The sequence below is a fragment of the Myodes glareolus genome, chromosome 1, assembly GCF_982192425.1.
Source record: "Myodes glareolus chromosome 1, mMyoGla1.1, whole genome shotgun sequence".
NCBI lineage: Eukaryota > Metazoa > Chordata > Mammalia > Rodentia > Cricetidae > Myodes > Myodes glareolus.
Window position 1 is genome coordinate 25,501,487 of NC_142026.1, and position 27,173 is coordinate 25,528,659.

Genomic DNA, 27,173 nt, shown 5'->3' on the forward strand with positions numbered 1-27,173 from the left:
ACTGGGTATTTTGGCTTGTTTGTCCAATACAGTTTACAACCTACATTTAATATAAAATTACAAAGGGAGTCCTTATTCCAAGGTGCTTAAATAGTCTTTAAAAGCCTGGTTCATAAAAATATATAAGCCTTTATGATTATGTTTCACAATAACGTGGCTTTCCTAACTCCTTGGCTTCTGGCAACTTAGTCGGATTTAGTGGACATTTTATTTCTCTAAGAGTCAAAATGCTTCTTTGGCTATTTTGAATTTTTATTTCCTGAGGAGGCAGATTCACAGGTTAAGGCCATGGCACACAGACAAATCATAGGACTCAACTCATGTTATTTATTCTGGGAGCTAGATTGAGAAGCAAACCTTCCAAGAGGACCCTATCTTCTGAACTCATTGAAGGGCTTGAGTTTTAAAATCCCTGGAAATATGCTAGATGGAAGGAAGAAGAATGTGTCTAGAAAACATGCCCCTCATGGGTGAGAACTGAGAGCTTGCTGTCAGCTGAACCAACCCTCCAGCCTGAGTAAGATTCTTCTTAAGACAAACACCTCTACTTCAGCATGGGGGTCTTGATTTACTCTGCCATCCTTCACTGACATCTGGTGGTTTTTGCTTTTCTGTAGGTAGTCTTTGCTTTTATTTGAAATTCTTTAGTAACAAGGGAATGCTGTTGTGCAGAGGAACTGAATTTGGCTGTGTCAATCAGCTTTTCCTCCCTGTCTCTAAGTACCTGACAAAATAGCTTCAAGTGTCAGAAAGATTGATTTTGCCTTAGATTTTCAGCAGAAGTGGCCATTTGCCATCATTGTTTCTAGATGAAGGCCCTATAGGGAAAAGTAGTCAGGAAAAAGGAGGACAGTGTGTGTGGAGGGAATGGTAAAAAGAGAGAGGGGGGCAGGGAGGGAGGGAGGGGAAGGGAGGGAGGGAGGGAGGGAGGAAGGAAGGAGGAGAAAAATAGGGAGAAAGGGAGAAAAGGGAAGAGGTGGAGAGAAGAAGGGGAGAGAGAGGGGAAAGTTTAACCCTTAGAGGAAGAGGGAGTGAAGAAGAGAAAAGGAACAGGAACAGAAGGGGAGAGGAGAGGAGAAGGGGGGAAGGAGAGAAGGAGAGGGGGAAGGGAGAGGGAGACAGTGAGGAGAGAATAAGTATGCCCCTCCAGGCTGTGTCTCCAGTGATCTTCCAAACAGGCCCCATCTCCTCATGTTTCTACCACCTGCTAAGAGCACCACCTTTGGGAACAATAAGTGATTCTTTGGGGGAACTTTCTACATTCAAAGTGTAACAAAACTATAACAAGGGTTTCTGCAGACCTAAGTTCAATCCTGGTTTTAAGTCTTTATGTCCCACACCAAAGAAGAGAGAAATAAAGGACCTTGTGTTTGTAACTCATCCTAAAACAGTTCACAACTTGTATGATATTAGTCACATAAGAAAACAGAGAGCCACAAAGTTAGGAACATTTGAGAAAATGGGGAACTTCTGTCTCCTTTCTTGTCTTATGTCTGTCAGTATAAAATTAATGAAAAATTGTGAGTTTCTAGCTTGCCTTTATGAAAAAGAAACTAAAACATGCTTTAGAAGTTGTCACATATCTGGACAAGGTGCCTACAAATATTCGTCTCAGTTCTGTAGTTACATGGTTCCTTGTGCATCTAAGTCTAGATCTTTCGAAGGAAAACTTTTCAGGTGAACTATTTATCTCTCAACATTTTTAAAGTCTCATGAGAGAGTATGAATGTATTTAAAGAAATGATTGGAAATAAAGGCCAGCCATTGCAGATTTTGTTATTTTTGCCATTGCTATAGAAGGCAGATCTATAGGACAACTATCAATTCTCAACTTTTCAATGGTGTCCTTTCATGGAATGCTGAAGGCCACTGCGAAGCTCCATCCACACATTTAAATATTTAAGACAAATACATTTTTAAACACTATGATTTGTCAATAAAAATTCATATAATGTCTGTCATAAACTGATCAAAATGAGAAACATCTGTGAGTAACTCTGTGCTGGCTAATTTTATTTCAACATGACACAAGCTAGAGTCATTAGAGAAGAAGGAGCATTAGTTGAGAAAATGCCTCCATAAGATCTGGCTGTAGGCAAGCCTTTATGGCTTGTTAAATTAGTGATTATAAGGGAGGGAACAGTCCATTGTGGATGGGGCTATCCTAGGCATGTGGTCCTGGGTTCTATAAGAAAGCCATGAATGACCATACCAGTAAGTAGCACCCCACCATGGCCTCTGCATCAGCTCCTGCCTCCAGGTCCCCACCCTGTCTGAGTTTCTGTCCTGACTTCTCTCAATGATGAACATGTGGAGGAGTAAGCCAAATAAGCATCTCCCCAAGTTATTTTGTTCAGGGCATTTCATCACAGCAATAGAAACCCTAACTAAGACAAATCAGGAACAGAAACAACACAAATGGCTAAAGTAATGTTGTTGATGCATTAATACATGATGTGGGATTCCCCTCTGTATGTTGTCAATACCATTGGTTAATAAAGAAACTGTATTGGGCCTGCACAGGGAATAGAGGTAGGCAGGGAAAGCTAAACTGAATGCTGGGAGAAGGGAAGTAGAGTCAAGGAGAAGCCATAAAGCCACCACTGGAGACAGACACACTGAAACTTTGCTGGCAGGCCACGACCTCATGGTGATGCCCAGATTAATGGAGATGGGTTAAATTAAGATGTAAGAATTAGTAAATAAGAAACTAGAGCTAATGGACCAAGCAGTAGTTTAAATAATATAGTTTCTGTGTGATTATTTTGGGGCTGAGCAGCTGGGAACCAACAAGCAGCCTCTTACAACAAAAATGATTCCTTAAAAATTAAAAATAAAATTCTAGTATGTAGCAAAATTGAATAAAGATTCATTTGCTTTCAATTAAAAATGTCAAAAATAATTTATGTACAGTTCCTATCAATAATTTTAAAAATCTGTACTATGATAGTGTCATGCTGTTGAGTTTTGGTAGTGGACTTTCAATTCCATTGTCATGAAACAAATCAAAAAAAAAGAAAGAAAAGAAGACAAAAACTAGGAAATTAATACATGAATTTTTATTTTTTATTTTTATAATGTCAATTTGGAAAGAGAATAAAGCGACATTGCATGATATATGAAGCTCTGTTTAAGAAATAGAGGATTTGTTCATATTTGATACTTTTGGAAAACTTAATGGTCACCTCAAGGGGCTTTCAAGCCTGTGTCTTCTGTTTGGGAGGAGAGGAGCTATCATGTTTCTGATCACTTCACACTGTTCTTCACTGAGATTCTGTCCTTGTTAGTCTAAATCATCAACTTGACACAACCTGGAGTCATCTGGATTAAGGACTTGCCTAGACCTGTCTGGTCTGCAGTCATATCTGTGGGGAAGTGCTTGGATTGCTGATTAATGCAGGAGGGCCCAGCCTAGGGTGGGTGGTATCATTTTTAGGCAGGTGGTTGAGGACTGTATTAGTTAGTGAGCAGCATTCCTCCATGGTTCCTGCCTCCAGTTTCCTACCTTGACTTCCTGCCATGACTTCTCTCAAGGGTGGACGCGTGACCTCAGTATGTAACCTGAAATGAATGCTTTCCCTGCTTCATTGCTTTTGGTCATGATGCTTGTCACAGCAAGGGAACAGGAACAGAGTCTTCATGTTAACTGTGAGAGATATGAGCCTGCCTCCTGAAGAAATAAACCTTGTAATTTCCTTTTTGGAAACAAAATCTGTGTGATATGTGGACACAGAACCCCATTAATTTCCATGTCTGAGGCCCTTCCTCAAAACAAAACCAAAAGCAAACAAAACCAAAAACATCAAGTGACATAAACCAATCTACTCTAGATATAAAATTAGCCACTAATTGAAATGCAAAAGAAAGAGCCAAAAGAGCAGTTCACTTAGTGTAGGGTCTTCCATAAGATATGACAGAGCAAATTCAGCCTCCCAAAAGCTTCCCTGGGGTCTGCTGGGATTATCTGTAAATACTTTAAAGCTGGGATAATTTCATAATGCTGATTTTTTAAAATTAAACTTTAATGAAGGAATTATTTTCAACCATACTATTTTTATCTTCCTTTAAATTACACCCCCCACCCCAGGGAGGCATCTGAGACAGGATATTACTCTGTAGTACTGGCTGGTTGGGAATTTACTTTGTAGACTAGACTGACTAGCAGCTCTTAATAATCCTGCTTTAGTTTCCTGAGTCTTGGGGTTACAGGCATTAACCACCATGCTTGCTTGTACTTACATTGCACTTTCATGGAGATGTGAGAAAACAAATTTTTATCTTTTCTTTAATAAGGTTTTTGTTATATGATCCAGGCAACCCTGAAGTCATGATCCTACTTTGTTGGTTCCCTTAGTAGCTGAGAGTGTTCATATCTGGCTATACTGAGAAACGGTTTTGAAAAAAGAGCTTAATACTTTCTCTTGACTGCTTCATCCCGACATGTGGTTGTTTTGCTAGAACTTCCTTCTTCTGGCCCTGCATGTCCATAGTTTACCATAGTTCACCTTGAGATCTGAGTTTGTCCCAAAAATATAAAACCCAGGTCTCACATGATTCTTCTCCCCGCCCTAGAAACCTCACCAAGCTAAAAGAGAAAGAATTTGGAAATTGAGAAAAGGACTAGGATTAGGATGCATAGCTAAAGAAACTGGTTTTCTGGTGGGAATCTTGAAATTGATTTTTTGATTCTTAATATTTATATTAGTTTCAGTCATTACAAATCACCGAGCAGCATCTGGAACAAATACTCTAATGTATCTTTACTTCTGTTTAGATTTTTCCCATTAAGAAAGAGTAGCAAGAACCAGGACAACAGGATGAATCAATTAAACCTTAGTGATGTCATCTAACACCCAAAAGGAACAAAGAAGAAAGCCCTCTATTCTAAGTGTAGTTTGATGGTGGATAGGAGTGTTTGCACACCGAAAGATGCCTTGGCTATGAAACTTAGTGCTTCAAATTGTAGACCTGCAATTCTGATCCCAAATAGAGAGTGCAGAGAAGACCTCTGCTCTTCACTACTTTTTGTAGTCCAGCTTTCATGTGTTCGCCAAGTGGAAGACGACAAGGAATTATTTGATAACTGGCTAACGTATAAGCTACTGATAAGGGGTTCTCTTTTGCTGCTTGCAGTGGTATGATAGGGTATACACATTCCAAGTGCCTGGATTTTTCTAGGTCAAGAATTGAATTTGGAAAGAAGGCATTACTATTGGATTATTTGCTACTTAATCTTCCTTATTTTTCTGGAAATGAAAATTAGGCCAGCAACTAGATTTGTAGACAAGAGATTAAAAAGTACTAAATGTTTAGGGCTAGGGAGATGGCTCGGTCAGTAAAATTACTGCCTTTCAATCATGAAGACCTGAGCTTGAATCCCTGACACTAATGTAAAATGGGCATGGTTGAGTACATCTATACCCTCAGCAAAAGAAGAAAGGAGATGGTGGAGAGGAATGAGGCAGGTGGAGCTCTCTGGCCAACCAGTCTTGCCCATCGGTGAGGCTGAGCTCAGTAAGAGGCCCTGCTTCAACAGATAACATGGAGAGCAATAAAGAAGGCGTGGGATGATGTTGCTCTCTGAGTTATACCTTTACATGCATAGATCTATAACATACACACACAGATACATATACACATCACACAAACATGTACACACATCACACACTTAGAACACACCACACGCATACACAGATGCATTCACCACACAACACACACATCACACAACACACACACACATAGACAGCTACACACACACCACGCACACACCACACACCACAGACAACACACAGGGATACACACCACACACACAAACCCTACCCTCATACACATACCATACCACATACAGAGACATATATATACACACAAATATACACACTGCACAATGCACACATACCACACAACACATACACCTAGATACATACACCACACACACATAGACAGCACAATATACCACAATATACTCATATATAAACATACAAAAAGAAATACACACCACACACACACAATACACACATATATCACATACAGAACACACAGGCACATACACACCACACACACGAATGAACACAAACACCATACACACCATAAGCAGATACTAATACTGAAGTTTTACCCCCAAAGGGCGTAACATTTTAAAAACATTTTTCCTGTTATTTTTTCATACAATATATTTTTCTCATTTTCCTTCTCCTCTAATTCCTCCCTACCTCCGTACCACCCTACTTCATGTTCTCCCCGTCGTATTCTCTCTGTCTGTTTCTGACTCACGCACAACCAAAAAAAATGAAAATCAGAACAAATAAAAAAAGAATAAGATAAAAATAACAAAACCAAAGCTTCCCCCGTCCCAACTCAGAGTCCATTTTGTGCTGGCCACCTATTCCTGGGCACAGGGTATGCCTAGAAGTGTGGTTGATATACACTGGAGGAAACTGACTTTCTCTTTTCCAGCATGTATCTACTGTAAATAGCTTCTTGGTTAGGGATGGGGCTTTGTGTCCTGCTTCCCTTTCCCAACAGAGTAACTTAAGGGTGTTGGGACGCTCTCTGCCATGAGTGCTGTGAGACTCCACCAAGTGGAGTTTTTCGGGTGTCCTCTGCTCAGGACATATCAAAATTCATCCCATCCCATTTTTATCTTCCTGTTTGTTTTTGTTTTTTCTTTTGAAAAAGATATTCTGGCATAGAACAAACCCCCAGGAATAGCTCAGAGGTGGTGTCAAAAGAGATGCATTACATTTCTGCCCTCTTTGGAAAACCTCCTCAGTCTGTGTACATGACCCCATATGAGCTAGGTGATTTCCATCACAGTGCACAGTGTAGCCCTTAGAGAGGATCACCGCCAACACCCACAAAATGTGCTCACAGTCTCAGCCCTACATACTGTGTAGTTTATCTGTAAGAACACCCTTTCCCCCCACAGTCTTTTCATGTAGCACAGTATAGCTAAGCACCCTAAAATTCATGTCTTTTTATTTCTTAGTCTGAGAAGGTTTTCAAATTTTTCATAAGAATGCTGGAAAATTCTTGCCCAATTTTCAATCAGAAAACACCTATAACAGGAGTTATAAAACATACTTGAAAGAGTCCAAGAGAGCTATTCAGATTTTAGAATTTTCTTCCTCTACTCCAATTCTACTTCTGAATCTGTGCCTGGGTCATTTTTCCAGGCAGGAGTTACTTTTGTCCTTTCCGCGGGAGTAACTGCATTCTTTTGTTTAAATGAAGCATAGATGTAGAAGCACAAGCTGTTGTTACTGTGTTGTCTGTCCTCATGAGCTGCACACATATTTTCAAAAGGATACATTCCCAGACTTGTATTTAAGAAGTTATTGTATACTGTGAAGTTTCTGTCTCAGGTACATGCCCCGTTTTCCCTCATTATCAGACAATATTCCCCACAGGGTTCCGCACACTTACCGAAGCGCAGTTCTCAGACTCCTCGTCCACAAACCCGATCTGGCAAGGCGTCCTCTGGTTCTGCAGCCAGTAGTCCGTGGACTCCAGCAAGCTATTGCTGCGAAGAACCTGTGGGAACACAGACAAGCCTTCCAGTGTTGGACAGCAAGGCGTTCTGTCTGAACAAGCGGCTTTCTACTGAGAAACCTGTAGGTGTTTGCTCTTCCCTCCTTTCCTCCAAGCAGCTGGGTAAGGAGAAGAGGAGGGAGAAACGTGACGGATTACAGCAGCCTTAGAAAGTATAAAACGTTCTGCCATGAGGTAGCTAGCTGTGGTATTGATGCTCCTTTTTGTTCATCAAATCTAACACCCAAAGCTTTAATGTGTGCTTGACTTTTGAGTCACATATGAGTTTAGAGGTATGAGGCAGAGACTGAGAAGCTGTGTGTAAGTCATTCAAGAGGTGGATTCTTCTCTCAGAACATGGTTTAACTCCGATCTTAATGGAACTATAAACATTGATAGAACTTTGGAAGATTTTCCCCTAAAATCAAGATAATGAAATGGCGTCAGATATTTGAAGGCTAATTTTCTTTCCCTAAATATCTGGACTGAGGTGTAATTTATTGTAAATTCTGTAGTATTAGTAGTGATAGCCAGTATTGTGGGCATGGTTAAAAAATTCTCAGAATTGAACTGTTAAAATTCACCCAATAATTGTTGCAGTATTACTATTTCCTAGACAAAGGTCTTCAGAGAATTTGCTATTTTGATAATAAAGATCCTGAAGTTCAGACGGTTTGAGGGTTTGGGGTTTTGGCTCCTCATGGTTCAGACTTGACCTTGGATTTAGTTTGGAGGGCATCAATTCTTTGAACATAGCTGCCTTCCCCACTTTCCAAACGGTCTGATCTAGAGTCCCGAAACATTTCTTATCGTCCAATATTTCTATGTATAAGTCCATTTTACGTACTTTCATTTAAGGTCAGATTCTCCTCATTAAAATTCCTGGGTAACATTTTCCTTTAAGAAGTAAAAAATTATGTGGTATGAATGATATAACTGAATTAATCCACTTAGTGACAATATGATATTGTAATTTCTCATAGGCAGCATGGTTTGAAGCCTACTTGAGTTATCATGAGGCAACTGCTGCCACATGCTTGTCCCTGGCCTTTCTTTGATCTTCGGGATTTGGAAGGCCATCACTGAAACAAAAGAACTCATTAATTCTGCATCCTAAGAACATCAGAGCTTAAACTACAGGCGTTGGATGAATACGCTGGCTAATCTGACTTTACAGTGCAGCTCAATAAACATTATAACCAGAATCAGCGCTTCATCATTTCAGAGCTCATTCTTCAAAAATTAGGCTGTGGACCTTGCCTAGAATCTGACTCACAAAAGTCAAATAATGTTGTGGTCCCAGCAGAATGTTTCAGTTGTCCCAACAGCATTTGACAGACCTTCCAACTGTTTAAGTGCAACTATTGATTGCACTCAGCCTGCGGTTGCAGGAGTTGTAGAATTGCTGTTCTCTTGGCCCTTATTGGGTGTGCAAAGTTGCCTCACTTTCTTAATGATAGATGGAAAGTGACAAAAGTCAGCTTGATACTTGGCCACCTGCCACCTCGTAATTCCTACAGCCGAGGAAGGGGCTGTCTGATGTGAAGATAGCCAGCCTGTTAGTTGTGCTTAGGAATTACTTTTTTCTTTTTCTTTTCTCCGTGTGTGTGTGTGTATGTGTGTGTGTGTGTGTGTGTGTGTGTGTGTGTTTATATATGCAAACATTTTTTACATGTGTGTTTGCAGGCCTCGTGTATGTACCTGTGCACATGGGTACATATAAATATGGAGGCCCAAGATTGGTGTTAGGGATAATTCTTGATTGTCCTTCCACTCTTCAATGAGATAGGGTCTCTCAGTCAAACCCAGAGATCACCAATATGGCTAGCCCCAGCAGCCTGCTTTTCTGGGGATGTTCTGCCTCTATCACCTGAAGCTAAAATTACAGGATGTCCCACACCCCTGCCATTTATCCAGGTGCTGGGAATCTGAACTATAATTTGTATGCTTGTGAGTCAAGCTTTTTAAATCACTGAGTCATTTGCCTAGCTTGATTAGAGTTACTTGAAAATACTAATTAACAAAATGATACTACACTGGGAACTCTGAGATAAAATTTCTCGCATATTATTTGAATTAAACTTCTAGACTTGTGGGGTCGGATGTGAAACCTAACATATGTTCAAGGCACAAAACCGTTTCTGGAATAGCAAAGTACCCAACCAATAGCAGCCATCCTTTAAAAGTTATTGTTTTCTTTGTCCTTGATCACAGGGACCAATAATTTGTTTAGCACAGAAGGAACATTACAGCCAGTTCCTCAGATAGTAAGGCCTTGACTCAAGCTGTAATCTTTGTATGTTTGTGATCTCCTGCATCTCATGTTTGGTTTATCTGTCCAAATTTAAGGACTTTAGTCTGAGTGATTTGAAAATTGCGTTCCGGTTCTGATTCTCTGTCAGCTGACTCCTGTTCCCTTCTAGCTTCTGGCCCCAGTTTCCTTGGGTAAAACTGTTACATCAGACAATCTGAGGAAACACCATCCTTGTACAAAGCATCACGTAATCCTCCCTTTCACACCCATAACTCCTTTCCCATATAGTTTAGTAGTCCAACAATATGGTGGGGGCACACAGCTTTAATTCCAGCAGAGGCAAGAGGCGAGAGGCGAGAGGCGAGAGGCGAGAGGCGAGAGACAGAGGCAGGTGAAACTTTGAGTTTGAGGCCAGTCTGGTTTACAGAGTGAGTTCCAGGACATCCAGGGCTACACAGAGAAATCCTGTCTCAAAAACGAAAAAAAAAAAACATAAAAGAGGGAGCTGGAGAAGTTGTTTTGAGGCTAAGAGTCCTTGTTGCTCTTTCAGAGGACCTGGGTTCATCTCTCAGCACCCATATTGAGTGGCTCACATTGTCTGTAGCTACAGTTCTAGGGAACCCAATAACCTCTTCTACAAGAACCTACCCCTACATGGTGCACATACACACACCATCAGGCACATACATACACATAATACTGAATTTAGAAAAAAAAAGTCTGATAAAAGAACAAGGAAAGAAAAGAAGCTAGAGCTACCTAGCCTAGTGTGTTAAAGAAATTTTAACCTGCTCTCTTGTCTAATGGTCTGCACAAAAGACTAGAATGACTGCTTGGGAAAAAAAAAACGTATGTGCTTGAGCATTTAATGTTTTTGAAGCTTATGAATTTAGCTTCCTGCTGGGGGAGTCATTTTTGAGTGGGGAAAAGAGAGACGCTCACCAGGTTCTCCATGGCTCATTTAGCCGTCTGCTATTTTTAGTTCCAGGCTTGCTTATTTCAGATGGAGTGCTAATAATGAAGGTGCTATGTGCTGTGCATTCCCAAGTTTGAAGTGGCAGTGGTGCAATTCGCCTGGAAATTTCAAGAGTGTCCTGAATAAGGAAGCCAGATCCTTCTGCTCCACGGTGCAGCCGCTTTCATACCCAAAGACAGCCTCAAGAGACTCTAGCTTTGGTACAGGGCAGAGAGGAAAACATGGGCTCTTCCACATTAAACTCAGTCCTATTGTTGCAGAACAATGCCTGCCTTCTTGGTTGGTAAATTAGATGGGAGAAGTTGCTCACTTCGAGCTTCTAAGATCTGGAGGGAGGACAGAGAGTTGCTCCTCCTCTCACACACTGAATGTATTTAGAAGACTTGATGGACTTCTGTGGCTTAATCCTTGTGTCACTCCATGATAGCAATACCACTAGACAAGGTTGTTCCAGGGACCAAAACGGTTTATAAAACCGTGATCACCTAACAGAATAGCCAGTTGTTTGATGCATGCTTTCTATTAGTAGAGGAAAGTAGGCCGTGGAAGTTAGTGCATATGTGTTCCATCTTGGCAGTTTGGTATTATGTTCAGTGTGTGACAAGCCCTCTTCCTTCATTTGTGATATGTTCTCTTCTTTTAATCTTCTTTCTCCACTCTCTCCAGCTGGCAGTCAATTAGCAAATGTTCATTGAGTTCGTTTGGGGAAATTATGATGAACAAGCCTGGCATGGAGTCATACACTGCCATGCACTAGGGAGAGGGAGGCATGATGATCAGAAGGGCAAGGCAAGCCTAGCCAAGGTGAGACCATGTGGCAAAACAAAATACGATAATATGAACCAAAAGCCAGCTACATCGTTGTAAAGGACTCCCAGAAATATGAAGAAGGAAAGGTGTTTTGACTCATGGCAATCCCAGTCAAATAGTCCAAGAACAAAGTGGCTAGTTTTGCCTGGGGTTAAGAGGCAACAAAAGGCCTAGCTCTTGAAGAGTGTGCTGAAAGAGGGATTTGAGTTGTGTAGAGATACTGGGAAAGCTGGGGAGGATAGCCTCTTCAGAATGGCTTTCCCTCCTTTCTTCACAAGTGTCCCTTTCAGGAGTACTGCTCTCTCCTCTCCCGTTAATCTTTCTCTTTGCAGATTGCAGGGTCTCACCGAGCTTTGCCTTGCATCTGGAGGAATGACAAGCCATTTCTTGCTTCAGCTTTCCTTTCCCAGGGGTCTGTTTATTACATTTCTAATGGATGGTTGTTACACGTGGATCTGCTGTGGTCATCTTGGACACTTTGTGTCTCAATACAAAAGCCCTTTCTTCCCCAACTGAAACTCTAAAGGAAATTCGACCCCTAGACCAGAAGTGATGGTGGTTCTGCCAGTTATGTTGGCTTGCTAGTTCTGTGCCATCTGAAACACCTCTTTGCTTATTTCCAGTCCCACATTCACACCAAAATTTATTTTTCTTTTATACATTAAACATTAGCAAAGCTCTTAAGGGGTATGTTATGGTTTACTCTCTGGGTAACACATTGTACATAGTATGGAATTGATCTTCATATTTATGGTCAGCCCCAACCCTAAAATTATTCCATTGCTACTTCACAACTGTAATTTTGTTAAAGTTTTGAATAGTAATATACATATCTGACATTCAGGATATCTTATATGTGATCCTTGTGTGGCTTGTATCCACAGGTTGAGAACCAGTCTCAATTCACGTATTGGAATCCAACCCCTAAAGTGTTATCATCAAAAGGTGGGGCTTTAGGGAGTGATGTATGAGTTGGGCTTCATCCTTACCAAGAGAATCAGTGCCTTCACTAAAGGGGTTGGTTCCACAATCCCTTTCACTTTCCATGGTGTAGAGATCACTTTGTACTTGATTAGAAATATGCTTCCTAAGACCCCAAGCCAACTGCACCACGCACTTCCCAACATCCTGGACTATGAGTAATATTACTAATGCATACAAACACATCTGTGACACCTGAAAGTTCTAAGACAAGAATATTACATGGCCGGGACAACTAGCAACCCATAGAATCCTAACCAACCATGTTGCAATTGCTTTTTCTCCTTCTGCTCACTTTATCCCTCAGACTTATGTGGTTTTCTGAAACCAAGATGAATGAATATGCTTTGAAGGCACAGCTAGTTTTCAAATCCCAGTGTGTGTACCTGTGCTCTAAATGCCGAAATCATACATATGCACTCAGATTCTGCACTTGTGATTTCATCTTATTCCTGCCTCTAGGATCTGGTCTTTTCCAGAATGTCATGTGTATCACATGGTACAGAGACTGTGCTGAGACAAGTTCGTTTCATTTAGCACAGTGAGTTCAAAATTCATTGTCCTTGTATATACATTTAGTGGTTTGTGGGTTTTTTTGCCCAAAGGTATTTGCTTCTGGGTATACAGAGAATTTTTGTTTTTGCAATTCGAATGACATCTGGTTTGTTTATATCTTTGGATAGGTACAAATAAACCTATTGGTATTTGCACAAGCTTTTTTTTGGTTTCAGGCTTTTTTTGCGGAGGGGAGTGGTTCTGGGTAAACACACAGGAATGAGCATTACTAAGCATTATGGCAAATTTAAATGGATCTAATGAACCTTTATTCAAACTTACCAAATTCAGTTTCCATTAGCAAAACCATAAGTTGCATATTGCTCCATGTTTATGGTTTTGCCAGGCTTTGATTTTAAACTTATCAATTGGAACAGGTACATAGTAGTGTTACAATGCTTGTTTTCCTCTTAGTTCCGAGTAACTTGTTCCTTATAAAGATTTTTTGAAAATAAAATTTGAACTTGAGCTCCATAGAAGCGATGGGTGACTAAACAAACACGAAGGTGTGGGATATCATATTCCTTTACTAGTTGTGCTTTAAAGAGACCTGGAGGCCTCCAAAATGATGCAGGCTTCTGCCACTCCTCTTGGACGACCATCAGTACTGGGTGGTAAGACCCTATTGCCGAAGACACCATACTCTGGTCATAGGTTACAGAGAAGTTAAGATGGACATGAACTGGAACCTTCCTCCCTGGCTTCCTCAGTGATGAGAGGCACTGTGCAAGCCGCTGAGGAAGAGAAGAGCAGCGATAGTCTTACTCAGTCTGACACTTACAAATGACAGTACCAATCTGCCATGTAAGGTGTGCACACTTGTGCAATAGTGGCACAACCATTATAGGAGTAAGCAATTATCCTAGGAGTGAACTCCAGACCTTATGATACTATCCATACCAGGTAAAGTGACCTGTTGTGTGGGAGGTCATAGGACCTAGGAGGAAGCTACATATTCTTGAAATAATGTCAAACTGCCTTCTAAACAATTATTTTTGACATTTATTCAATGTGTGTGGGGTTTGTTATGGCTGGACGACAACTTGATTAAATTAGTTTTCTTATTCCATCATAGGGTTCCAGAGATGAAATTCAGGTCATCGTGTCTCTTAGTGGATTGCTGAGCCCTCTCATTGGCCCCAATCTTTATATTTATACCCATAGATAAATGCTACTCCCAGTGAATGGTGGTGAGTGCAGACGCTCATGGCTCCTCAAAGGGCTGAGAATAAGTGAAGGTTAAGTGTTTCATTCTAAACAAGACAGTTATACCACCTACCCTCAAGGTCAGGAAGCAAACAAGGAGAAGTGATAGGAAAGATGTAAGAGTCAGACCATACAGAGATAGAGAGGCTGCAGAATGCCATTTTCTGGACATGGCACACCCATTGCAATCATGAATTCACAGCAGCTGCTGTTGCCTGTACTGGGTCTGCCCAAGAGTGGGTGTGTCACCAGTCAGGCATGGGTGTGTGAGGGACTAGTACGACCCCACCCCTCACCCCTGAGGTTTTGGCTACTGTTAAAGGGAGAGTGGGAATTATGGCCTTCAGTTCCATAGCCACTGGTGAGACCACCAGGCTTCAATAGAGAGCTCTAAACCCTTGGATTCACAGATGGCTCTGATCAAGTAAGGCACAAAACAAAAGGACATGAATTTGGGGAAAGAACTTTTAGTGAGAGGGGTAGTTAATAGATCTGGAAGATGGCTAAGGAGGAGTGGGAGAGTAATCAGAATACACGTATGAATACTTCAATGCCATTGTAAGAGAAGGACATGCCATCTATGCAAGGTTTTCACTCACTTTTACCTACGCAGCTACTTGCTATACTCTTGCTGTTTCCCACTAGACCCTGTTTATTTAACTGGGGAATCAGTGGGGAAAACAAGTATAGAAATACACATAGAGTCTTGTTCTGTTTAATTGTGGCAGGATCACCACAATCAAGGGAATAATTAATAAATATCTATGTCAGATAATGAAAAGTACAGGAACCATCTATAAGATGAAGAAGGAAGATAGTGTTTTGGAAAGCAGGCTTCTCTAACTATGCTGGAAGAGTTTTGAAGGCTGTAAAGATAACATGGAACAGAGATCTGAATGAATCAATGTGTCAGTCATACTCCCAACCAAGGAAAGAGCAGTGCCCAGGGAGAGGTCAAGAGCACAAATGGAGGCTCAGAGCAGGAGTACACATCTACAGGACAGAAAAGAGCCTGTAATGGCTAGGGGAAAGAGTTGATGGGAAGAAAATTTTCCAGAAGTAGGAAAAGAATCTTTTATCTTTTGATAAGAAGACTTCTGTGGCTAAGCTGGGACCTCGAATTTTCAATGTCTGCAAGCATGCTAAGACTTCTTTTCTGAAATTCTTTTATTATAATTTTAGAAAGTTTAGTCAATGGATTAACTTTATTGAGCAAGTTTATAATAGCTTAAAAGTCTAGCACACACACATACACATAAAATCAGAGGATTTTGTTAAATTTCATACTTTTTATGCTTCTTTTGATTTAATCTATGTCTTTGCTGACTTTTCTTTTGGAGTCTTCTGTATTTCACTCTTGGATAAAATACCCTTCTGTTATATCAAAGGGAAATTGCACAAAGTACATTTAAAGCATAGCAAACTACTGAGCAGAAACAATGACACAAGAAAAAGCACTGTGCAGAAAGAAAGGCGGCATTGGAAAACCTTTCACACTGGGTTTATCCAAATGTTAAGGTAGAGCCAATGATAATTTCCCTGGATAACTGGGTTCTTGTGTGTTAGCCTTCTTTTACAAGAGAGACCTGGATTCTGGGGTATGAGTAATGCTTAGTCATGGGATATTCCCCGTAATTCTTTTTGGTTATATGTAAAAGATTCTCGAATTATGTATGCTATTGACGCCTGCCAAGCCTCAAGTATGTTCTAATTGATTAGCATGAAAGGACAGCCAAATAAAGGGATTCTTTTAGTGTTTAGAATAAAGCAGTTTCTCATCAGCAAAAAGGAATCACGGCCTAGCAAACACCAGGTTGAAGATGCTGTTGGTGGGAAAGCCTGGGGAGGAAAAGGCGGAGTGTGGGATTGCAATGCTTTCTGCCCCTTGCTGTAAAGGGGGGATGGGAAAGACTTCAGTAACTTCAGATAATCATGCAATATGATTAATAGTCTGGCCTCAGTTAAATTACTTTTTATAGCACGAAAGTCCTATTTACAAAATGCTTTCAGCACTAGTACTTAATCTAATTAAGCTTGTTGCTAGTAAATAAGTAATAATGCTGGATTCTAACATGTATCTGAGTGTAAAATGAAAATGCATGATGGGAAAAGGGGGTAAAATTAGGACCCCGTGTGCATCGCTTAGGTACTTTGTTAGCTAACCTGGGCCAACGCGTACCCTCTGCGGCAAGGCATAAGCAACACAGTTTCAACGTATCCCAGATATCCTGCTGCTTTACTTGTAATCCTCAGTTACACACATTCTAGAAGCTCCACTGCATCTCACTGAAGTTCTGCGTTCAGGAGAGGAGGACAGAGACTTGAGAAATGCCTGGGACTAGTGGAGAAGCATCAGGCTGCTTGGTCTACTTCTGTCACATCCCGCAGATGTCAGCGGCTCCGAAAAAAAATATCCTTTCAAAATTCATCAGAACTTTTCTCATAAGAGTGCAACCAGGTTTGAGTCTAGAGTATGATGTGTACAACAGAAGCAGACATACTCAGGAAATGAAAATATAGCCTAACTTACGGATGGTCAGCAGTGACTTGAACACAATCAAGTTAGATTTATAGGTAGAAGAAAGTTCATTGAGTGTTCTATAATTGCTGTGTGGAACTGGTGTATCACTGTACATTTGTAAGATCAGTGAAAGGAATTACTATTTTAATATTAAGCTATGCAAAATACATGAAAATCACTTATAAAGGATATATATCTATATTTATGAAATGCACCTAAGGTTATTGATTTTCTATTATTCTGTATAAATTATGCAGTACATAATTTACCATTGACAAAAGGACAAGTCTTTAATGGTGATGTGTCACTTCATCATTAAATCATGAAGAATTTTGGGCCCCTGAAACCTAAAAGAGAGTGATAATTCTCTTTCTCAAATTCATTTCTCCTCCAGAAGAAGCCACTGGAAACAAGAAAAGCTAGCTGCAAACACTGAAGTAGACATGTAATCTAGAAACACATTTACTCTTGGAAGTTCTTCTGGGGGTGCATGAGTCCTGGGGTAAATCTTCCAGGGTGGACTCCTTTCACCAAAGGCAGAAATGCGACTAGTCCATGTGGACACACTAATGAATAGGCTCTCTCAGAGAGATGTCTGAGCCAAAGGTGTACTCAGTACAAAAATTGACTGATTTCTCCTTTCTTCTTTGAAATGGGCAGAATGGAAAACTAGGCATTGTGTGCAAGAGGATAAACCTGGGAGGAAACGAGAAAAGCTGTACACTGTCAGGGCTGTTTGGGCAGAGAGAAGAGCCCACTGTAGACTTCTAAAGTAAAGAAGATTTTAGATCCAGGACTGAGAATAACCTCAGTTGCTGCTGACAGTGAGCAGGGTGGGAAGTCTTTCTCTAAGTACCCCAAGAGAGAAAGAGAACTTCAAATGCCAGATTGTGTTTTCAAAACTTAAAAGCCCTTCCGTTCCTGGATAGATATATTTAGTTTACAGTTTCAAGAAAGTTTATGGTAATTGCAAGTACTCAGAAGGAAGGATTTAATTCCAAAAGCATAGTATTGCTCAATTTTCACAAAATATTCTAAGCTATTTTGGGTTTTCAGAGTCCTACTTTTTTGGTTTAAAAAAAAAGACAAAGTTCTGCAAGATCCTTCCGGGCCTGTTCAAACAAAGCAGAGAAGATTCGAGAATAAAACTGGCGCATCAACCCTCAGTCATTGGCTAACAAAATTATTGGAGGAAAGGGAGTTTATAGAAAGCCTTCCATTCTATCAACTTTGGAATACAGAGAGAAGTCATATTCATCTCTAAAATTAAAGCTGCAATTGATAGCTTTAGATAACCTGTCCCAGAAAGGTCACAACGTTAACATTTTTCAATCCCTAAACTGGTGGTGGGGTGCAGGCAGCCTCTCTGGTTCAGGGTGAACTCTACTGCCACAATGACAAGAGAAGACATTTAGCATTGTGACCTGCTTTTCCTGACAGCAGAGGAAATGAGTCCCTGCTGGAAGCCTTCACCATTTGCATTTTGTCCTCAGTACAACCCTGAAGCCTCCTCCATGTGAAGTGGCTGAGGAAGTATAGAAGTTTTCTTAGGTGGTCAGTGATATTGTTCTCAGAGGCAACCTTGGTGTTTGCTCATACAACTGGGTAGATTCTGGATTCACAGTTATCTTTTCCTCTGGAAGGTCTCAACTGGACCACCACTCCAGATGTTTTGGCCTAAATGCTCAGAGATCATTTTCTGTGTAACCTTCACTATCACGCAGTTTCGATCACCTTGACTTTCATATATGCCTCATCGTGGTTCTCCCTTCTTCCTTTTTACTGCTCCCACATAGGCGCTTCTCCTCATCCCACTTAGTTTAGCCCATGAAGTGGCTCTTTCTGGCATCCCAGAGTCTAGTCATGTTTGGATTCAAAAGCTTGCCTTTAGACTTTCTAGCTTAGCTCTATTTAAATATCATCTTAACACAATAACTTTACATTTCCTTTCTTTTAAAAAGTTTCCATTTATTTTTTATTTTATTGTATTTATGTGTATAGGTGTTTTATCTGTGCATGTCTGGGCACCATGTACTTGTACTGTGGAAGAGATCAAAAGAGGGTATCAGATCCTCTATAACTGGAGTTAGAGATGGTTTTGAGCCACAATGGAGGTGCTGGGAGTTGAACTCAGAGCCTTTGGAAAAGCAGCCAGTAGTCTTAACCATATCTCTATCAGCCTGCCCTCCCCAACTTCCCATTTCTTTATTGATGTAAAATGGATATATAGGAGGGCATCTAGCCATTTGACACAAGTGATGAGGTCATTCTTTTGTATTTGATGCTGGGTCTGAAGACTGCTAGTGTGTGCTGCAGGAACACAGAGACCATGCAGAGACCTCTGTGTGTTTTACAGAGCAGAGGGAGACACTTCCTCCTTTAGACTGCAGTCAATTGCTTGTTTTTCCTCTCATTCTCTAGGTTTCCTTTCTGAATGGAAAGAGTCATTACTAGCACAGAACACCACACACATGCTCCATGATGCCTCTATATAGCTGTTCAGCTCTGTAAAAATCACTTAGTTTCTTGGGGAAGCAATGATGGGATTTTTGTTCCAAACATTCCTGTCTTTGGAGATATGGGTTAGAATATTTGAATGTTTACGCCTCCACATATTAGTTGAGTTTTGTTGTAATTGCATGTCCTCAAAAAGATCTGAGTTTCAGTAAAAGGGTATTTTACAGAATGAACTACAGTATCAAGTGACATCTGATCTGTCACTCCTCAGATATATCTGAAGCACATTCAAGCCACTACAAGGGTCAGGCATAGGAAAGAAGGCTTGAAACTTCAAAGAGTGTGATGAGACGTCATAGGAAGATCAAACTGTCTCTCGGTGCCTGAAGAGTTCTCTGTCTGCTCCTTTGGATAAGTCAAAGTCTGTGGAAGCTTAACGTGACATGAAAAGAGAAAAAGATATTTGGGGTGTCAATTTTCTCTAAAAATTTATTCCTTGCATCAATATCATTTAGAAACTTTATTCCCCTCTGTCTGAAATAGTACATTTTTGGTCCATGAAATAAAGCAAGGGCCGAGAATGCTCCACTGCTGTGGGAGTATGAGGTGGGGCACAGTGCTTTCAAGGGATAAGAAACCATAAGAGTATTCACTATGGAGGAATATTGTGTGAGATGTGCCCATCAGCCTGACATTATATACTGAGCAGAAAAACCTGGCATACAGTTCCCGTGCTTGGGGGATGGAGCTCAGGTGTTTGAGATTTCACATTCAGAAAGTTGCCTGATTCCACTGCTTTGAGATTGAGAGATATAGATTTTGATCTTATAAGGATGCAGTAGAGACTTTTCACTTAAAGTTCAATGAATACAAGATTATAATTTATAATAATTTATCTTATGTAGTAGAAAATCGGTACAAATCAGTTTAGCGAAGCTGACACTATTAGGAGTTACAGTAAGGGAACCATTAGGCGGCGCCTAACAGTGAAGCTGTCCCAGGGTCACTGGGAGTGAATGAGAACGCCTTCTCCCACTCCAAACCCTTCGTAGGTTTCTGCATCATTGTGTGATTCCGACATTTAACATGCACCGTTTTGAGAATCACATTCTGGATGTTTAAACTCATCCGAGGTCTTCAGTTACTACATTAGAGTGGCCTGCAGGTTATTTAGCATGAACTCCAACTTGAGTGGACCAATAGATCTGCTTAATGGTCTGTGCTGGATAAGTTTCTAAGGCCATGTTCAGGTACAAGAGGCTTCATTATCAGTGTAAGGGAAGAGAAGGAGAGATTGTAGCAGCAGCAGCAGCAGCAGTGGGATTTTATCAATACTATATTGGGCCATGCAGTAGCTAGCATCTCATATGACTTTTTCTGGTCATCTCCCTAGCTCTTAAAAGCAGAGGCAAGGGGCTGGGTGATAGCTTACTCATTAAAATGCCTTCCTTGTAAGCATGGAGGTATGAGTTCATTGCCCAGAGCCTATAGTTGAAAACAAAATCTGGAAGGAGTTGGGGGAGATGGAAGATTATGATCAAAATGTATCGCATGAATGTTTAGAACATTAAGAACCAAGACAAATCGGGAATCCAACATTTTCTTGTAATCCTGGGTCTAGGGCTGGGGAGGTGGGGGGTAAGCTAATTTTTGAGGCTGGTTGTCAAGCCAGACTACGCTACCTTCCTTGATTATTTCCAGGCCAGTGAGAGACCCTGTGTCAAAATGATGTCGAGTGAAGTCTGAGTGATGACAACCGAAACTATCCACCCACACATCAGACACACCTGTGCACAGAAAATGCACATAAAATGAATCTGCACACCCATGAACACACTTTGGTGCTTTTCAGTGGATGGCTATTGTTATCCTTTCTGGTCTTTATTTTATTTCTTCCATCAGCTGCTTCAACAATATGTCGGTTCTGATGAGTTGGCTTGGTGAGAAAGAAGTTGAGGCTGTTACGTTGGATGAGTTTGGGAATTGCCAGGAGATGCCAACTGCTCACATTACTTTTACTATGAGTGTGATGTGTGATTCAGCTGGATGGCCTTGCTCCTTCCAAGATATAATTAATCTATTCTTTTGACCTGCTTTGAGATGAACTTTGTGTGTGTGTGTGTGTGTACACATGCATGTGTGCCCATGCATGAGTCTGTGTGTACCTTTGAGACAATATCTCATTACACAGCCCAGGATGATCAGGTATCTAACCAAGATTGCCTTGAATACTTGCCTCGATCTCCCACGTGCCAGGGATTGAAACCTGGGCCTCATTTGTGTGTATACGTGCCCTTATGAGCACGAGATGCTCATTTTCCCAGTTCCTTTATCTGTGATTAGCAAGATTTGAAAAAAAAATGAGCAATGATCATTGAGATGACTTGGTAGTAATGGTAATAAGGATAGTGAATCATTCAGTGTCTTCAAACTAATGGTCTATGTTCTGGGTACTAAGAAGGGTTAGACACTGTGAGTTAGTTTGGTATGTGTGTTCATAGGTGTGAGTATAGGTGTGCCAGAGCATGACACGAGTGTGGAGGTCAGAGGACAAGCTTGGGTGTAAGTCCTTGCCTTCCACCATGTTTGAGACAGGAGCTCCCTGGTTGTTCATTGCTGTGGGATGCTGCATGACAACTTCCTGCATCTAGAATTTCTGGTGTTTCTCCTGTTTCAGCTTCCGGTCAGGACGGGGTATCTAATATCACAAGGGCTGATGTCACTGTTTCCAACTTTTGCATGGGTTCTGGGGATCCAAACTCAGGTCCTCACACACGCACAGCAAGCTCTCTGCTCAGTGAACAATCTCCCCAGCTTCTGAGGTATTTCATTTTGGGGCAACACAAGCAATTCCACCCCAAATGGTATGTGACTGTGACTAAGAATTACAATTAAACAATCATTTAAATGTAAATATGGAAAATACTTGAAATATATACTAGGAAGACCTTTAAGTTTAGAACTACACCAAGCTCTTGGCTCATGAGCAGCAGATCATTGGAGATTCTGCTCACTCACTCAGATGCTTGCCGTGCAAGGGGCCTAAATCAGATGCACTTTCTCTGAAGCAACTGCTGCCTTCTGGGTTCTCTCTTACCTCTTTCTTCTTCTTCTTCTTTTCCTTTTATTGAAATAGATTTTTTTTCACATAATGTACCTTGATTATGGTTTCCCCTCCCTCTACTCCTCCCAGTTCCTCCCAACCTCCCCTCCTATCTGCAACCACCCACTTCCTGTCTTTCATTATAAAACAAACAGGCTTGTTGGGAGGACTCGCTTCTCACCTCCTTTAGACTGTCTCGAGATATGACTATAATTAAGTTGTGAATTCTTGCTTTACTTTCCACATGAGAAAACAGAATTACCTATTAAACTAGATCACAAATTTTTATGTTAAGGGACAGTTTGTTGCTCCCTTCTTTGTATCTACCTTCAAGACTTAAGAGTCCTTTGAATATGTTTAGGTTGAACCACATGAAATTGCCTAAGTTTGATCACTTTAGATCTGTAACAAAAGATAGTTTTATATGGTAAAGCTTATTAGAAATTGTTCATAGATAATTGTTGAATGAATGAGACTATATTTAAAAATTATAAATCTTACATATATATGCATACATATCTATTCATATGGATATACAGAAATATTACATGTATATGATGATAAAAATCTTAAAATTGAGTTTTGGGTTTAATTTGTTTTAATTGAGACATTATTTTGCTACATAGATAATTGACCTAAAATTGCTGTATTAGTCAGACTCTCCTCATCACTCTTGACTGCTTTTAATTTTTTGAATAAACACCCTGCTTCTACCAGTTGTCAGCACAATAGCTTCCAGACATGAGTTTTTAAAACATAGAGGAGCATAGCCACCTTCCCCACCCCATAGAAATGGCTGTAACTAAGATAACACCATGAATTACCCTCTCATTATTAAGTTATTTTTCTGGTACTGTACAGTCTTTGATAAAATTACCCTGTCTAACAACATTAGCAGTAGGTAATCTTTCTTTGGGGGTGTTATGATATGCCAGACATAGTTCTCAGCACTTCATGTCTGTTGCCTCATTCTGGTCTTGTCTCACTCCGTTGAGGCAGGTAATAATATTATCTTCATTTTTTCAGATAAGGAAATGAAGTCATCCAGAGCTAGCCATTTGTAGCAACTCACACAGCTCACAATAAATGAGGAGTTGGCTGTCAGATCCAGGTATTGTGGCTTCAATCCTTTCAAATGCCACACAGACTCTCACAAACAGGAATGTATGTGCCTTAGACATTGCAAAGTATAGAAAATCCACTGGTTTTTGTGAAACACATAGCATCTGGTACTTACTGCATGATCTGAGTCACAGACTCGGAAATGGACCTAAGGTTTGGAGGTTTGCAGCTTATCCCTCTTATATAAAGTTCAAAATAATTTAGAGTTGTAGGGTCTCAGCTCAGGATCCTACACTAATAGGAACTTAAAGAACCCTATAAATAATCTATACCAAGAAACATTATAATACATTCCATTAAGAGATCTTAATTAGATAGGTTTATTCTATATTTGATTTTGAGTGAATATGTGTGTTAGATTTCACTGTAAATGGCTCCCAAAAGCTGTAGTTAGACACTGGTCCCAAGCCTTTGGGGCCAGTGAAAAGGGACAGAAGGTTTAGCTGGAATATGGAAGGAAGTTTGCTCCTTAGAAGCCTGCCCATGATGGGGACAGAGGAATCTTGGCTTTCACTCTGATGCATTCCTATGCCATCGTTTTAACTCATTACAAACAAAATTTTTGTTTTGTAAAAACATTACAAAACAAAAGCAACAGGGTCAAGCTATCAAAGACTTGAACATTTGAAGCTATAAACTGAAGTTAAAAAAATATTTCCTTTTAAACTTACTTATCTTGGTTCTTTTGTGTCAGCTAAGGAAAGCTTGTGTACATAGTATGAAAAGACATTGACAAAATTGTGTTTGCTGTTTCTTTTCTATACTACTCTGGTTTTTAGTGTATATGTTTGCTAATTGTTTTGTACTTTAAAGTTATCAATTTCTAAAAAGTTGCATAGGTAACAGAATAAATAAGCTGATTAAGTGGGCATAGTACTCAACAACTTGATATGTATATACATACATGAATATATGTAATGTATATTACATGCATGTAGTATGTATGTATATATAGTAAAATAATTTGTATCAATTTCACATGGATGTGTTTGTATAATTTAAAAAAGGTATATATTACGGTAAGTGAAATAATCTAGCATGATATTCTCTAAGCTTGAATGAGAAGCACTGTACTGTCCTCCATTAATTAAGTAATGTCACCATTAAATAATGACAAAATATTAACTGAGGTGATCAGAATCTTAGACATTTTGCTTTAAGATTTTGGCCTTACTTAGACTGACAGAGAAAGAGGGTAGTTAAATTGGATTATTTTATGTTGCACAAACAAATATCGTCTGCAAGTATTGCAAAGCAAGATTTTTAGGAAATGCAATTCTACGTCTAAGGTAAACCAAGTATACCCACTTATTGGGAAGTCATACCCTATCTTTTGGTATTCATAAATTTTGCTTCAATATGACGTACCTCAAAACAGTAGGTCAAGCCAGTAAAAACCTTGGAAAATTGTTCATGTTCCAGTGGCTCTTTTCTGTGGCTGTCTTTGTGCCTGGTCCTACAGAACAGTTGGGATTGGGTTGCTTGGGCCACGAAGGGTTATCATTTTCAAGTTAGGATTTTGTTAGTTGTTGAGTTATTTAATCGTTTCTGTGAATAGCAGTTTTAAAAAGTGTCATCAAGACATATGGACAAAAAATGCATGAGTAAGTTGGTTATTTCTCTGGCTTCTCTACATAAGGAAACATGCTTGGAAGACCAAACCTAGCTGCTTTTCCATTGGTGGGAAGAAGGTGCCATGAGGAGAAGTTACCTTCTTACAGGCCGTGATGGAGCCAGCCAGGCCGCCCGCTGCGCTGCTGCTGTTCTGCTGCGGTTCCAAAACTTCATGCATCAGTGATAACTCCACGGTGCTGTGTGTCCCGAATGCAAAAGAAAGAGAGCACAGGCCAATGAGTCATCTCTCTATGTAGAAATGCAGAGCAAATCAAGCACTGCCTGACGCCAAACCCATCTTGTCTGGTTGTGCTCAACACCACCAGTCTTCCTGCTCAACCTGGCCCTTCCTTGTTGGGTTACATTGAGAACTGGACATAGGATGGATGGACAATCACATTGTGAGCAGAGAGCTGCAAGCCGTTGCTTCCCACAGTGCTGAAGTGGACACAGTCCCATCTGTCTGACTTCAAACGGCGCTAGCCACTTTTGCTCAGCAGATTTTAAAACCAAATGCAGTCTTCTCACTTGTCCCATTAATTCAGCGCTGCCAGGCCAACACAACATAAAATATGCATCTCATTATTTTCAAAATGAAGGTAGAAAAATGATTGTACCCAAGAACATAGCATGACATGACTTCAGAAAGAACGTGAGCTCAGTAGGGGCCAGTCCTCCCTGTGCCATCTCTCTGGTGGCAGAGTGTCCTCCACCTTGTCTGTTTCCAAAACTTGAAATGCTTCCCTTTATGTGCACCAAACTCTGCTGGGTTTGTTTATGTCCAGAACTCATCAATATTTTTAAAGATTTGGAATTACTTTTGCTTGTTTTTTTGAGGCAGGGTTTCTCTGTGCTAACAGCTCTGGCTGTCCTGGAACTAGCTCTTGGAGACCAGGTTGGCTTTGGGTACTGTGACATTTTAAGAGGTGATAAAAAATGAAGTTTTTGTTTTCAAAATCTGCTTTTTTGCTATATAACTGACAATTGAAAATTAAGCCCCCTTAAATGTTAAAAAGTCCAATGAATTTCTAAAGCATTTCTAAACATTGCTTTCCTTCTGAAAGTATGACAATTTGGAATCCAAAGGCATCCTTATATTATGGCACATAATTTGCTGTGATTGTTGACCACCACATAGATAAGCACAATTCATTAAAGAGTACCTTTTGAATATTATCTAATGGCTTCATATGAAATTTTCTGAGATATAGGTAGATTTTCAAAACAAAAGTTAAATAAAATAAATCGATTCAAATAACACGTTTCTAACAGCACACGACTCTTGCTTCAGGTTAATAACTTAGTTTTATGAGGTCAGGCTATGAGTGTAGTCTGTTGATGTTTCCATTAATTATAATAAATGATGGCGTCTTGTGACAAATCATAAGATCCAGCCAAGTTTCCAGAATTCAAACTTCTTGTGTGTTACTTTATGAGTAATTGTTGCCCTGAGGACTACTATGAATTCAATATGAAGGAAAGGGCAACACTCACATTTTCTTTACTTAAGAAAGGAAAAGTAAGAAAAGGTAAACAAAAGGAAATAGTCATGGAAGACGCAAAGGAGATGTGAAGGAATAGAAAAAAAGGGAAGGATGCAAAGAAGAAAGAATAGATTAATATTGGTTATGAATTATTAGTATGTGATAGACAAGATCACAGCCAAGTTCATCTTAGTCCTCCGTACCTGGTCTGTGAATACAGAAAATGACACCTAATTCCTTTTCAGAGTCACTCAAGCTCTGTGGGCAGAGATTCAGGAAGATGTTTCCTATTGTTATTTCCCCCCAGGTAGCTTTGGTAAACCAGTGGATCTCTTCTACCAATCAGTTTAGGACTTAGGTCCAGAGTTAGGGCATAGTTCACATCTTTTCTTATAGGGTTAGGGAACTTAGAATTGGAAGTAGAAGGATAATGTGTAAATCTGAGAAAGGTCCCGACTAATAGCCGCTGCTGAGAAACAGTGAAAATAGCAAGCCAACGAGCTCCGTCTGCTCTAGAAGGGGTTTCATCTGGTCTAAAGAGTTCAATAGACCCCAAGGCAGCA

General features: G+C 40.2%; 1 protein-coding gene across 3 annotated transcripts in view; it reads right to left on the reverse strand.

The window, feature by feature from the left end:
- Positions 1-27,173, reverse strand: part of Sphkap (SPHK1 interactor, AKAP domain containing) — a 141,126-nt gene that overhangs the window by 80,635 nt on the left and 33,318 nt on the right. For all 3 annotated transcript variants that reach the window (XM_048459146.3, XM_048459144.3, XM_085697539.2), the window contains 2 exons: positions 25,224-25,323; positions 7,423-7,530 (listed from right to left, as the gene is read on the reverse strand). In XM_048459146.3, coding sequence (XP_048315103.3) covers positions 7,423-7,530; positions 25,224-25,323 — 208 coding nt within the window. The remainder of the gene's footprint in view (positions 1-7,422; positions 7,531-25,223; positions 25,324-27,173) is intronic.